The following is a 12122-nucleotide window of genomic DNA, read 5'->3' as shown; positions in this document are numbered from 1 at the left end:
ATATTCAATATCCTATGATAAACCATAATGGAAAAGAATATGAAAAAGAATGTATGCCTGAGTCACTTTGTTGTACAGCAGTAATTAACACAACATTGTAATTCAACTATACTTCAATAAAAAATAAATTTAAAAAAAAGAATGAGGCTGTTTTGACATGGAAAGATGCCTATGTCATACTATTTAGTGAAATAAGTTATAGAACATTACTAGAGTATGAGTCCATTTGTGTTAAGAAACACAAATCTCACGTGTGGGCATGTGAATGTGTGTGTGTTTATACAAGCATTTTTAAAAGTTAAAAGTTCAGGGGACTTCCCTGGTGGTGCAGTGGTTGAGAGTCCGCCTACCAATGCAGGGGACACGGGTTTGGGCCCTGGTCTGGGAGGATCCCACATGCCGTGGGGCACCTGGGCTCGTGCACCACAACTACTGAACCTGTGCTCTAGAACCTGTGATCCACAACTACTGAGCTTGCGTGCCACTACTACTGAAGCCCACATGCCTAGAGCCCGTGCTCCGCAACAAGAGAGGCCGCCACAGTGAGAAGCCCGCGCATGGCAACGAGGAGTGGCCCCTGCTTGCAGCAACTAGAGAGGGCCCAGGTGCAGCAATGAAGACCCAACGCAGCCAAAAATAAAAATAAATTTATAAAAGTTCAAAAGTCTAAACATTCAGCAAAGTAGCAAACCATTAGCAGTGGTTATCTCTGGGTGGTGGCACTGGAGGGAACTTTCCCCCAGGGCGATGAGATGCACATCAAAGTTTAAGAAACTACTCCAAGGTGGCAAATATTTACTCTGTGGTTCTTCACAGAAAGACTTCGGATTTAGAGTCAAAACAATCAGCAGCTTGTCTTTCAGGGTTAAGCTTAGGTGTCACCTCCTTCAGAAAGCCCTCCCTGATCTCCCAGGTCTCATTCCCTCCTTCTTGCTCCCAAGTACCCCATTCTCCTCCATCACAGCATATCAACTACCTTTGTCTTCTGCTATTGTTTTGGGGATTTGGTCTGCTTTTCCCACTAGACCATGAGCTCCTGGCTCACGCTTTTTTACCTGTCCTTCCCCCAGACCATGAACTGTTCCAGGGACTGGAACAAAGGAGACAGTCAGTGAACACTGAACCATGGCCAGACTGAATTCCCGGGGCTCTGCCCCATGAACCCTGACACTCAGATGGGCCTGCTGCCCAAAAAGATCTGCTCTGTCCTCCCCCGGGACCTCCTCAGAGGTCCATGTCCAGGGACCCCTCCAGAGGGGCTGGTAGACTCACAAATGCCTTCGTGTACTGGTTGAGCATGAAGTCCCCACTGACGGCGTGCTGAAAGGCTTCCACGGCGAAGTCTGGGGGTGCGAAGTCTGGGAAGCCTTGGCCCAAGTTCACGACATCAGCCTCACTGGCCAGTGTGACAAACTCCACCCTGGGCAACAAATAGAGAGTGGGTACCAGCCCAACCCTCCACCCCGACCTGGACTTCCGCTTGCTTCCAGGGCAGGGTGAGCAAGGCGTTGGGTTCCTTCTAGAAAAACTGCATAATCAGCATCCACCCTGGTCCGGAGATCTGTTCGTGGTCATAACTGGTTCCATGCTGATCACATGTCTTAGCCCAGGGGCTTTCCAACTTTCCACCACGATCCATAGTAAGAAATCACTTTTACATCCCAAGCTCTGTAGAGCACAAACATGGACTCAACTTTCTCCTTCCGGTGTGATCCACTGCAGTATTTCCCATCCTATTCTACTCTAGTCAGTAGAAATACTTGTTGAGCGCCCCGAAATGGATTTCATGACCCGTTCATGTGTCTCTCAGCACCACACTTTGAAATGCTTGCTCACATCATCTCTGATAGTCTATGAGGCATGTTCTGCTCCTTGATCACAGGGGGGACGGAGAAGCTGGGGTTCGGGCGACTTGCCCAACGTCTCCCAGTTAGCACTGCCAGCCTTTGGTGTCTGAAGCACCAGTTCTGCGCTTGACGATTACCCTGGACAGACTGGGGCCTGCCATCTGCCGTCTCTGGCCCCTGACCACCTTTCTTCTGGCCCTGCCTAATGGCTACCTGTTCAGGGAAACTGGAAGAGAGGCTGAGAGGCTGAAGAGGCTAGTATGCGGTTCCAGGTTGGTTGGGGGCAGAGGGGTCAGGCTGGGTGGAGTTGAATTTGCATAACAATAAATATCATTATGTCTAAAATTGGTCATTTTCTCTCCAGAGCGCCACAGTGTCTCTGAGACAGAGTTGCTGAAGCTCAGAGAGGCCAGTGACCTGCCCAGAGTCACACAGCCGCTAAGGCAGAGCTGAGATGCAAAATCAGGTGGTGGATGTTCCATGGTGGCTGGGACAGGGGAGCCAGGCTCCAATACCCTATGGAGACCAGCTGCCCTGTGGGTTGGGCCTCTAGGGTCCTGATCCTCAGGCCACCACCCTGGGGTCAGCAGGAACCTGGGACCTTTCATGGCCCTCATCCCTCCTGGCACTCCTCTGCTGTCCCGTGCATTCCTCCCAGGCCAGCTCCTGCTCTGCCCTGCCTTCGCATGAGACTTAGCCTCTCCTGGCCTCAGTCCTTCCTTCTGTACAATGGGTGTGACGGGTTCAAGAGTCTGCTGGGTCTGTGAGTCGGGAAAGATTCTTCCTGTCTCTCCCAGCCAGTCATTTCCTCCTTCGGAGTTAGACTTTACCTTATGTGAAAAATGGGCCACAAGCCTGCCCATCTGCCTCACAGAGAGGACAGAGTGTGGCAGCCTGGGGAACAGGACCCTGGAGGCCCAACCTAGAGGGCAACCGGACCCTATAGGGCCTTTGGGCCTGGCTCCCCCATCCCAAACACGATGGAGCATCAGAGGAGAAGATGGAGGTGGAAGATTTTTGCAAAACACAAAGCGTTGTACAGCAGGGGAGTTTGAAAGAAAAAATGGTTCTCTTTTTGGTAAAAACAACAGCCAATGATTTTTTTTTTTTTTTTTAACGTATAGAGGTGGCTCAATGCCCTTGGCCAAAGGTAGAGCGGGCCAGGAGCAGGCGTTGGGGGGAAGTGGGAAGGTCATTAAATCTTTCTCACACACCTTCCAGTGCATCCACTGAATCACGGGTGACAAGGGGCACACATGCCTCTCATATTTAGAACAGGTCAATAAAGAAACGATGTCAACCTCTGTAAGCGCTGGTGAGGAGCTGCCCGTGTCTTACCTTCTTATATTCCTTAGCTTAGCTTGTTCTGTACTAAGTGTGAAATGAAAGAATCCCTGGAAAGCCCTCAGCCTGGTGCCTGGGTAATGCCTGGGTAATGGCCATCGCTCACATAGTATGTCACCTCATCCTCCCAGGCCCTTCAAGGGAAAGGGAATTACCTCCATTTCCCAGATGGGAAACTGAGGCTCAGAGCAGGCGAGTCACCGGCCCCAAATGCCACAGCCAAGCAGGGCGAGGCTGAGATCCGAACCTAAGCTGGCTGCTGGGGTTCTCACCTCTCAGGAGCTGTGGCTACAAATCTTCCCCCGTCCGAGTGCGCGGCCGTCCTGGGTACCACTGAGTTACTGCCAATCCAGAGACCGCCAGCCCTGCCCTGCCCTTGAGCCCAGGGGACCCCCACACCCCTCCCCAGCCCCGCCCAGCTCACCATGGGTTGTGGTCGATCCCATTCAGCCTTCGAGCCTGCAGCTGTTTGGTCATGACGAGCTGAAGACAGAACAAACGGAGGGTCAGTGGTGGAGGCCCAGCAGCCTGGGCCTGCCCGGGAGGCAGCTTCTCTGGGGCCACAGCCTTGGTGTCCACTCCTCCAGGCGGGAGGCGGAGAGCAGGGCTCCCAGACAAGACAGGGGGGCGGGGTCTCCCACCGCCCAGCTCAGCTCCTCCCACTCCAGCAGCCTGGACTCGCCCACCTGCCAGCCCAGGGTCCACGTGTCCTGGCACACAGCCTGGATTCCATCAAGCTAAAGTTTGACCCAGGAGGGGCTGGGGCCGAGGAGGAGGGGCAGGAGGAAGGGGGAGAGCAGAGCACGGGAAGGATCGTGGTGACAGTGACTACAGCAGCTTCTCGCTAAGCTCTTCCTTTGACTTCTCAGGACCACCTGGCTGGTCCCGTTTTACAGATAAGAAGATGGAGGAGGGAGAGCGGGGAGAGGGATGTGTTCAAGGTCATACAACAGATACACTCAGACTCAGGGCTGTTTGAGACGAGGCCACGTTCTGACTCAGGCAAAGAGGACACTTGCTCGGTCCTAGGGGGCTCAGGGGACCTCCCCTCCCCTTCCCTATGTTCCTTCCAGGCCAGCTTCCCCCTCACCCGCAGGTGTGCAGACACTGGCCAGGCCTGAGAACCACCAAACTCAGGTCCTAAGCCCGCCTTGGCTGGGTGACATTGCACAGGTGCTTTAGCTCCCCTGGCCTCAGTCTCTCCATCAGTATAATAGGGGCATAGGCTCTGTGGTCCCTCCCAGCCTCCTGGTCCTGTGGCTTGGAGTCTCAGATGGCCGGCAGGTGGTGGGGCCACAGCTGTATCTAACAGTGAGCCCCCACTGTTCCTCATAGGCTTAGTCCCCACAGCACGTCTATCAGAGGGACCAGGATAATCCCCATGTAAAGATGAGGACACTGAAGCTCAAAGAGATTCAGGGACTTCCCCAAGGTTGGAGGAGGAGCTGGACAGGACCCTGGTCAGGGTGGTGGCAACAGCAGCGCTCCTAGTGTCTGGCCCCTGCCCTGGATAAGGGCATGGGGACCGTCTGTATACAGGCCAGGCTTTTCCATCACCTGGGAGTCTTGCTGATGGGAATGATTTGCAGAGAGCCCAGCATGGGGCTGACACCTAGTAGGTGCTTTGCTAACATTGGCAGCCCTGTCCCTGACACCTCTCACCAGGCCTGGCACTCAGAACATGTCAAAATAGTTAAAAATGAGAGCGTGATCCCTGCCAGGGAAAATCATGTTATCACCCAAATGTTAGTCAGCAGTGATTATCTTTAGTTGGTTAGTTGACAGATATTTTTCTTCTCTTCCTTATAATTTTCGTATTTTCCAAATTTTCTAAAATAAAGGTTTTATTTTTATGATTAAAAAATGTGGGAGAAAATTACATTTTAGAGGAATGTTTGTAAATATGATATACCAATATCAATAAAACAGGCTACAAAATAGCATGTACGGGATGATTATATTTTTTAAAATATACCCTAATATATATTTGTATGTATATATATATTTTTATGACCATATGTGAATAGAAAAAAATTTAGAAGGAAACATACCAAATGTTAAGAAAGGTTCTCTCTGAGTGGTGGAATTACAGGTGATTTAATCATAAGTGCACTCTTCTCTGTTTCTAAGTTTCTTGTATGGAGAGCATACCATGTTTGACTGACTCTGATATGTGTATTGTTTGCACATTGCACTTTCAGATGTGTCTTAGAATCTATAGCACGAGTTTAACTGGCAATTTCCCCACTTACTAGTCCATAAAATAACAGTGCCTCTTAATATTGATGGCATTATAGGTTCAATGATATAAGGAATTACGTTTGAATCGGGTACGCATCATACTTAAAAAAATAAAGTGAAGATGAGTCGGGGCAGTGGGGGTAGGTGGGTAGAGGTTGGAGTGAGGGAGTTTGCAGAGGGCTGGGGTGGGCGAAGGAGTAGAGGGGTGGAGGGGCACAGAGAGAGAGCAAAGGGGGTGGATGGAGTTGAATGAGTTCAGGAAGAAGATAAAAAAGGGGGGACTCTAGAAACTTGGGGTGCTCAATGGAGTGACCTTTGAGAATGTCACACACTACTTGGATAAGTGAGGAACCAGTGCCTGTTCTTGAGCTTATGCATAATGTATTTATTCAGCCAACATTTATGAAGCACCTACTGTGTACCAAACACTGGGCTGGGCACACGGGGTGATGGGGAGGCAGCAGCTCCAAGGAGACCATTCAGATGCATAGCTACAAGTTCTAGATTAGAAGCAAGGGCAGGGGAGAGGCCCACATCCAGGCTGCAGTCAGAGAAGGCCTCCTGAAAGAGGAGGCTCATGCACAGCTTTGAAGCCGGAACCAAGCCAGATCCCAGGACCCCTGGGGCACGCAAGCAGCAGAGCACGAGGGGCTAGAGCACTTACAGTCTGATGCAAACACCGGGCGAGCGAAGCTCCAGACTTCTTTCCCCGGAAGGGCCCCACCAGGTGCAAATAGATGGCCGCCGCATTCCTGAACATGCCTCCCAGAGCCATGGGGCACTGACGACGTCTCCTCCAAGGGCAGAGGAGAAGAGAGGAGAATGCCCTGGCCAGAAAATGGCTCCGAGCTCAGGATTTGGGTGCCCCCCCACACAGCTCTAATAACAACAACAACAGTAAGTGCTAATATTTATTGAGTAGTCCCTGTGTGCCAGGCATGGCAGCAAGTGCTTTGTTGCATGGCTATCCTTCAGTCCTTGAAACCCTTGGACCCCTTCCCCCCCAGCAACCAGAGTGACCCTTTCAAAATGTAAATCACCTCTAATTAAAAAAAGATCCAGGGACTTCCCTGGTGGCACACTGGTTAAGAATCCACCTGCCAATGCAGGGGACACGGGTTTGAGCCCTGGTCCGGGAAGATCCCGTGTGCCGCTGCAATGAGAAGCCCGCACACTGCCATGAAGAGTAGCCTCTGCTCGCCGCAACTAGAGAAAGCCCGCGTGCAGCAATGAAGACCCAACACAGCCAAATAAAAAAGATCCAGGGACTTCCCTGGTGGTCCAGTGGTTGAGACTCTGCGCTCCCAATACAGAGTGTAAGAGTTTGATCCCTGGTTGGGGAACTAAGATGCTGCATACCACGTGGCAGCCAAAAAAAAAAAAAAAAAAAAAAATCCAATTGAAGATTATGGATGGCCCCTAACATTGCAGACAGAGTCAACCTTACACGTTCTGACTCTGGAAACACACATATCACCTGCAAATTATTGCTGTGCTAAAACCAAATCTAAAGCAGATCATGCCTCTGGATTACTAAAATACAAGCGACAGAAGAAAATGTTAAATTACACCATGGAGATGCAATTAACAAATTCAGACTGATGGAAACTCTATAGAACAAATGACCCTGTTTCTTCAACAAATAAAATGCAAGAGGAAAAAAAAGCCTGGGACTTCTCTGGTGGCACAGTGGTTAAGAATCCACCTGCCAATGCAGGGGACACGGGTTTGATCCTTGGTCTGGGAAGATCCCATATGCTGTGGAGCAATTAAGCCCATGCAGCGCAACTACTGAGCCTGCACTCTAGAGCCTGCGGGCCACAACTATTGAGCCCGAGTGCCACAACTACTGAAGCCCGTGCACCTAGAGCGCGTGCTCTGCAACAAGAGAAGCCACTGCAAGGAGAAACCCATGCACTGCAACAAAGAGTAGCCCCTGCTCACCACAACGAGAGAAAGCCCCTGAGCAGCAACAAAGACATAACGCAGCCAAAAAAAAAAAAAAGCCTGGCGCATTATAGATTAAAAGAAACTCAACAGACATAAATAAAAAAGTGAATGCCGTGGGGCTTCCCAGGTGGCGCAGTGGTTGAGCGTCCGCCTGCCGATGCAGGAGACACAGGTTCGTGCCCTGGTCCGGGAAGATCCCACATGTCACGGAGCGGCTGGGCCCATGAGCCACGGCCACTGAGCCTGCGCGTCCAGAGCCTGTGCTCCGCAATGGGAGAAGCCACAACAGTGAGAGGCCCGCGTACCGCAAAAAAAAAAAAAAAAAAATTAGACATTTTTGTGTCTCAAAGGATACCGTTAAGAAAGTGAAAAGAAAACCCACAGTATGGGAGAAAATATCTGCAAATCATAAATCTGAATCTCTCCAGAGATATAAATGGCTAGTAAGCACATGAAAAGATGTTCAACATCATTAGTCATTAGGTAAATGCCACATTAAGATACCACTTCATATCCACTAGAATGGCTATAACAAATAAGACAGATAATGACAAGTGTTTCGAGGATGGTGAGAAATTGGAACCCTTGTATATTGCTTCTGGGAATGTAAAATGGTGCAGCTGCTGTGGAAAACCATCTAGAAGTTCCTCAAAATGTTAAACATAGAGTTACTATATGATCCAGCAATTCTGTTCCTAGGTATACACCCAAGAGAAATGAAAAAAAATATGTCCACATAAAATCCTGTACATGAATATTCATAAGCAGCATTATTCCTAAGAGTCAAAAAAGTGGAAACAAACCTAAATGTCCACCAACTGATGAACAAAATGTGGTAAATCCATATGATTTAACAATGTCATTTGACAATAAGAGGGAATGAAGCACTGAATCACGCTACAACATGGATGAACCTTGAAACGTTATGCTAAGTAAAAGGAGCCCATTACCAAAGGCCACAAATTGTTCCGATTCCATCGATATGCAACAGGCAAATCTAGAGAGACAGAGAGTAGATTAGTGTTTGCCTTGGGCTGGGAGTGGCATGGGAGGTGAGCGTGGGGAACGACTGCTAATGGGTACGGGTGTCTTTTATTTTTTTAAGATTTATTTATTTATTTATGGCTGCGTCAGGTCTTAGATGCAGTGTGCGGGTTTTCTCTTCTCTAGTTGTGGCGCGCAGGCTCCAGGGCACATGGGCTCTGTTGTTGGTGGCATGTGGGCTCTAGTTGAGGCATGAGAGCTCGGTAGTTGTGGGGCGCAGGCTTAGTTGCCCCATGGCATGTGGGATCTTAGTTCCCTGACCAGGGATCGAACCCGCGTCCCCTGCATTGGAAGGCGGACTCTCTACCACTGGACCACCAGGGAAGTCCCGGTACGGGTGTCTTTTTGCTGTGATGAAAATGTTCTAAAATTAGATTGTGATCATGGTTTCACAAGTGTGAATATACAAAAAACCACTGAATGGTACACTTTAAGGTTGAATGGTACGTGTGTTATATTTCAATAAAGCTATTTTTAAAAATTTCCAAGGTTTAAAAAAAAGTCAGTGCCCTGGTAGTGGCCATGGGGATGTGTCTCTGCACTGCCAGGAGCCTAAGTGGCAGAGGGGACGGCTGTGCTCAGAAATCCATCCCCATCCTTAGCACAGAGGCCGTGCTTCCAAGGGCTGCTCCCAGCCAGTGCCCAAAGGACAGTGAGGCAAGCTGTTGCCGGGAGATGTGGCCCTCTCAAGGACTCCCACTGGCTTTCCTGGAACTCTCTGAGAACTGCACTGCATCTGAGACTTTTCCTTCCTTCCTCCCTCCCTCCTTTTCTTCCTTCCTTCTTTCCTTCTCTCTCTCCTCCAAGGGGGTCAGAATACAGCCCTAAAAAAGAAGTGGGTGTCTGGGTGTGAGGGGGACTGTTCTAGATTAAAAGACTAAAGAGACACTACTCGGCCATAAAAAAGAATGAAATAATGCCATTTGCAGCAACATGGATGTAACCAGACATTATCATATTGCAATACAAGTGAAGTAAGTCAGAAAGAGAAAGACAAATACCATATGATGTCACTTATACGTGCAATCTAAAATATGGCACAAATGAACCTGCCTATGAAACAGAAACAGACTCACGGACATAGAAATCAGACTTGCGGTTGCCAAGGGGGAGGGGATAGGGAGAGGGATGGACTGGGAGTTTGGGATTGGTAGATGCAAACTATTACATTTAGGATGGATAAACAACAAGGTCCTACTGTATAGCACAGGGAACTATATCCAATCTCCTGGGATAAACCATAATGGAAAGGAATATTAAAAAAAGAATGTATAGGGACTTCCCTGGTTGTCCAGTAAGGGAAAATGCACACCAGGGAACCATGGAGTGTCTCAGTGAAAGGGTCTTAGAACTTATTATAGGACCTATATGGGAAAAGAATCTAAAAAAGAGTGGATACATATGTATATGTATAACTGATTCACTTTGCTGCACAGTAGAAACTAACACAACATTGTAAGTCAACTGTATGCCAATAAAAATTTAAAACAAACAATTCGCTCCTCAAAAGAAAAAAAAAAGAACTAGTTTAGGATTTGGACTTTGGTGGGGTGATTTGGGTGAGGGCCCAAGGAGCGGGACTTTGCTCTGGATTGGTGCTTTCAGAAGCAGGGATAATTTTATGGTTGGAGATCTCAATAATTTTATTTATAGGGAGGGCAGGCTAGAGTGAGACTAGTTATCATTGGTAAGGAAGCTGCAGTCCCTCGGATTAGCCAGGAGAGGGGTGTGCTTCGTGTTGTGTGGCTTCAATAATATTTGGGTTTGTCTGTGTTTAGACATGATTATGGAGGAGTCTTGTTTTTTTTTTTGTTTTGGTACGCGGCCCCTCACTGTTGTGGCCTCTCCCACTGCGGAGCACAGGCTCCGGACGCGTAGGCCCAGCGGCCATGGCTCACAGGCCCAGCTGCTCCGCGGCATGCGGGATCCTCCTGGACCAGGGCACGAACCCGCGTCCCCTGCATTGGCAGGCGGACTCCCAACCACTGCGCCACCAGGGAAGCCCCAGGGGTCTTGTTTTTGTCTTGATTCCTCAAGGTCACAGAATGGCTTTGTCTGATGTCGATGTCCCGCGAAATTGTTCAGGTGCAACACAAGACCAAATCTGTAGGTGCCAGACAGCTCCTGGATTCCAGATTCTGCTTTTCTTTTTCTAAATCCTCATACTAAGAATAAAATCCAAAGTCTTTACCATGTACCATGAGGCCGTATTAAATCAGACGTGAGGCCTCCTGTGCCGGGGATATCCTGCCACTGTCCGTTTCGCTTGCTGTCCCCTAGCCACACTCACCATTCCTGTCTGTTAGTTGTTCTCCTTATTCACTCTCCTTATCCTATAGCAGCGCCAGCAAACGTTTTCTGCATTGGGCCAGTGCAAATATTTTAGGCTTGACAGGACAGACAGTCTGTTGCAGCTTCTCAAGTCTGCTGCTGTAGTGGGAAAGCAGCCTTAGACAACACGTACACACACAGGCGGCAGCGGTTTGCCCTGTGGCCTCACTTTTCCGATGGATCTAAGGAGAGGTGTTGATATTTCACTTTGCTCAGCTTTTTATTCATAAGGACAGAATAACTACTTCTAAGCTCCTTATGTGCAGGACTGGAAACCGGAAGTCCAATATAACGTACCTGTTCACACCATTTCATAACTATCAGTACAACGCTCGAATTTTATTAGAGAGGGGAAATAAAAGGAGAGTAATTTATAAACCAGTAATGGATATTTTAATATGTAAATGCTCAGGCTTGTCCACACTAGAAGATTCTAGGAAGTAGAGAGCTGTTGGCACCTGCTTATAAGAAATGTCTGGCCTAAACTAGGCAACTCCCTAGCCTAGTCCCTTCTAAACCCCTCCTAACCTAGCCTCTTCCTCTAAGGTCCTTCAAAGCATCTCAGAGCCCTGAAAACTAGCCATCTGTCCAAAGGTGGGGCAATTCCTCCTCTGTTCCTCACTCCATCCTCAGCTTCTGCCAAGCATGTTCTCTGGCCAGGCCCTGGCATAGCGCTGAGACTACAGTGTGGACCAGGCCTGGTGAGAGATGCCCACAAACACTGTCTCCTTCATTATCCAGCAAGTATTTCCTGACAAGTGCAAAAATGTGTGTTATGGCTCGAATTGTGTCCTCCAAAAGGATATGTCCAAGTCCTAACCTCTGGTACCTGTGAATATGGCCTTATTTGGAAATGAGATCTTTGAAGATGTAATCAATTTAAGACAAGGTCATACTGGATAAGAGCGGACCTTAATCCAATATAATTTGTGTCCTTATAAGAAGAGGAGAAGAGACACAGACATACAGGGAGAAGGTCATGTGAAGATGACGGCAGAGATTAGAGTAGAGCACCTACAAGTCAAGGAACACCAAGGGCTGCTGGCAGCACCGAAGCTAAGAGAAAAGCGTGGGCCAGATTCTCCTCTGGAGCCTTCAGAGAAAGCATGGCCCCAATGACACCTTGATTTTGGACTTCTGGTCTCCAGAACTGTGAGAGAATACATTTCTGTTGTTTAAACCGCCCAGTTTGTGGTACTTTGCTGCGGACGACCAGGAAACATACAGTGGGACACTAGGGGGCGCTGGGGATACAGCCCCCCCCCCCCCCCCCCCCCCCCCCCCGCCTGCAGGAGTTAGGGAGGGCTCCTTGGAGGATGTGGCCTTCCAGCTGAGTCCCAAAGGAGGGAAAAGGGTGCCAGGTGG

General features: G+C 49.0%; 1 protein-coding gene across 4 annotated transcripts in view; it reads right to left on the bottom strand.

The window, feature by feature from the left end:
- Positions 1-12122, bottom strand: part of KYAT1 (kynurenine aminotransferase 1) — a 33559-nt gene that overhangs the window by 7209 nt on the left and 14228 nt on the right. For 2 of the 4 annotated variants that reach the window (XM_060154154.1, XM_060154152.1), the window contains 3 exons: positions 8333-8379; positions 3616-3674; positions 1273-1420 (listed from right to left, as the gene is read on the bottom strand). In XM_060154154.1, the coding sequence (XP_060010137.1) occupies positions 1273-1420; positions 3616-3668 (201 nt within the window). In that variant the 5' untranslated portion in view covers positions 3669-3674; positions 8333-8379. Of the gene's footprint in view, positions 1-1272; positions 1421-3615; positions 3675-6096; positions 6312-8332; positions 8380-12122 lie in introns of those variants that run through there. The other 2 variants (XM_060154151.1, XM_060154153.1) reach the window with 2 other exon arrangements.

The sequence above is a fragment of the Lagenorhynchus albirostris genome, chromosome 7 (assembly GCF_949774975.1).
Source record: "Lagenorhynchus albirostris chromosome 7, mLagAlb1.1, whole genome shotgun sequence".
In the NCBI taxonomy this organism is placed as follows: Eukaryota; Metazoa; Chordata; class Mammalia; order Artiodactyla; family Delphinidae; genus Lagenorhynchus; species Lagenorhynchus albirostris.
The sequence above is the reverse complement of the archived record's forward strand: the minus strand, read 5'-3'. Positions and strand labels throughout refer to the sequence as shown.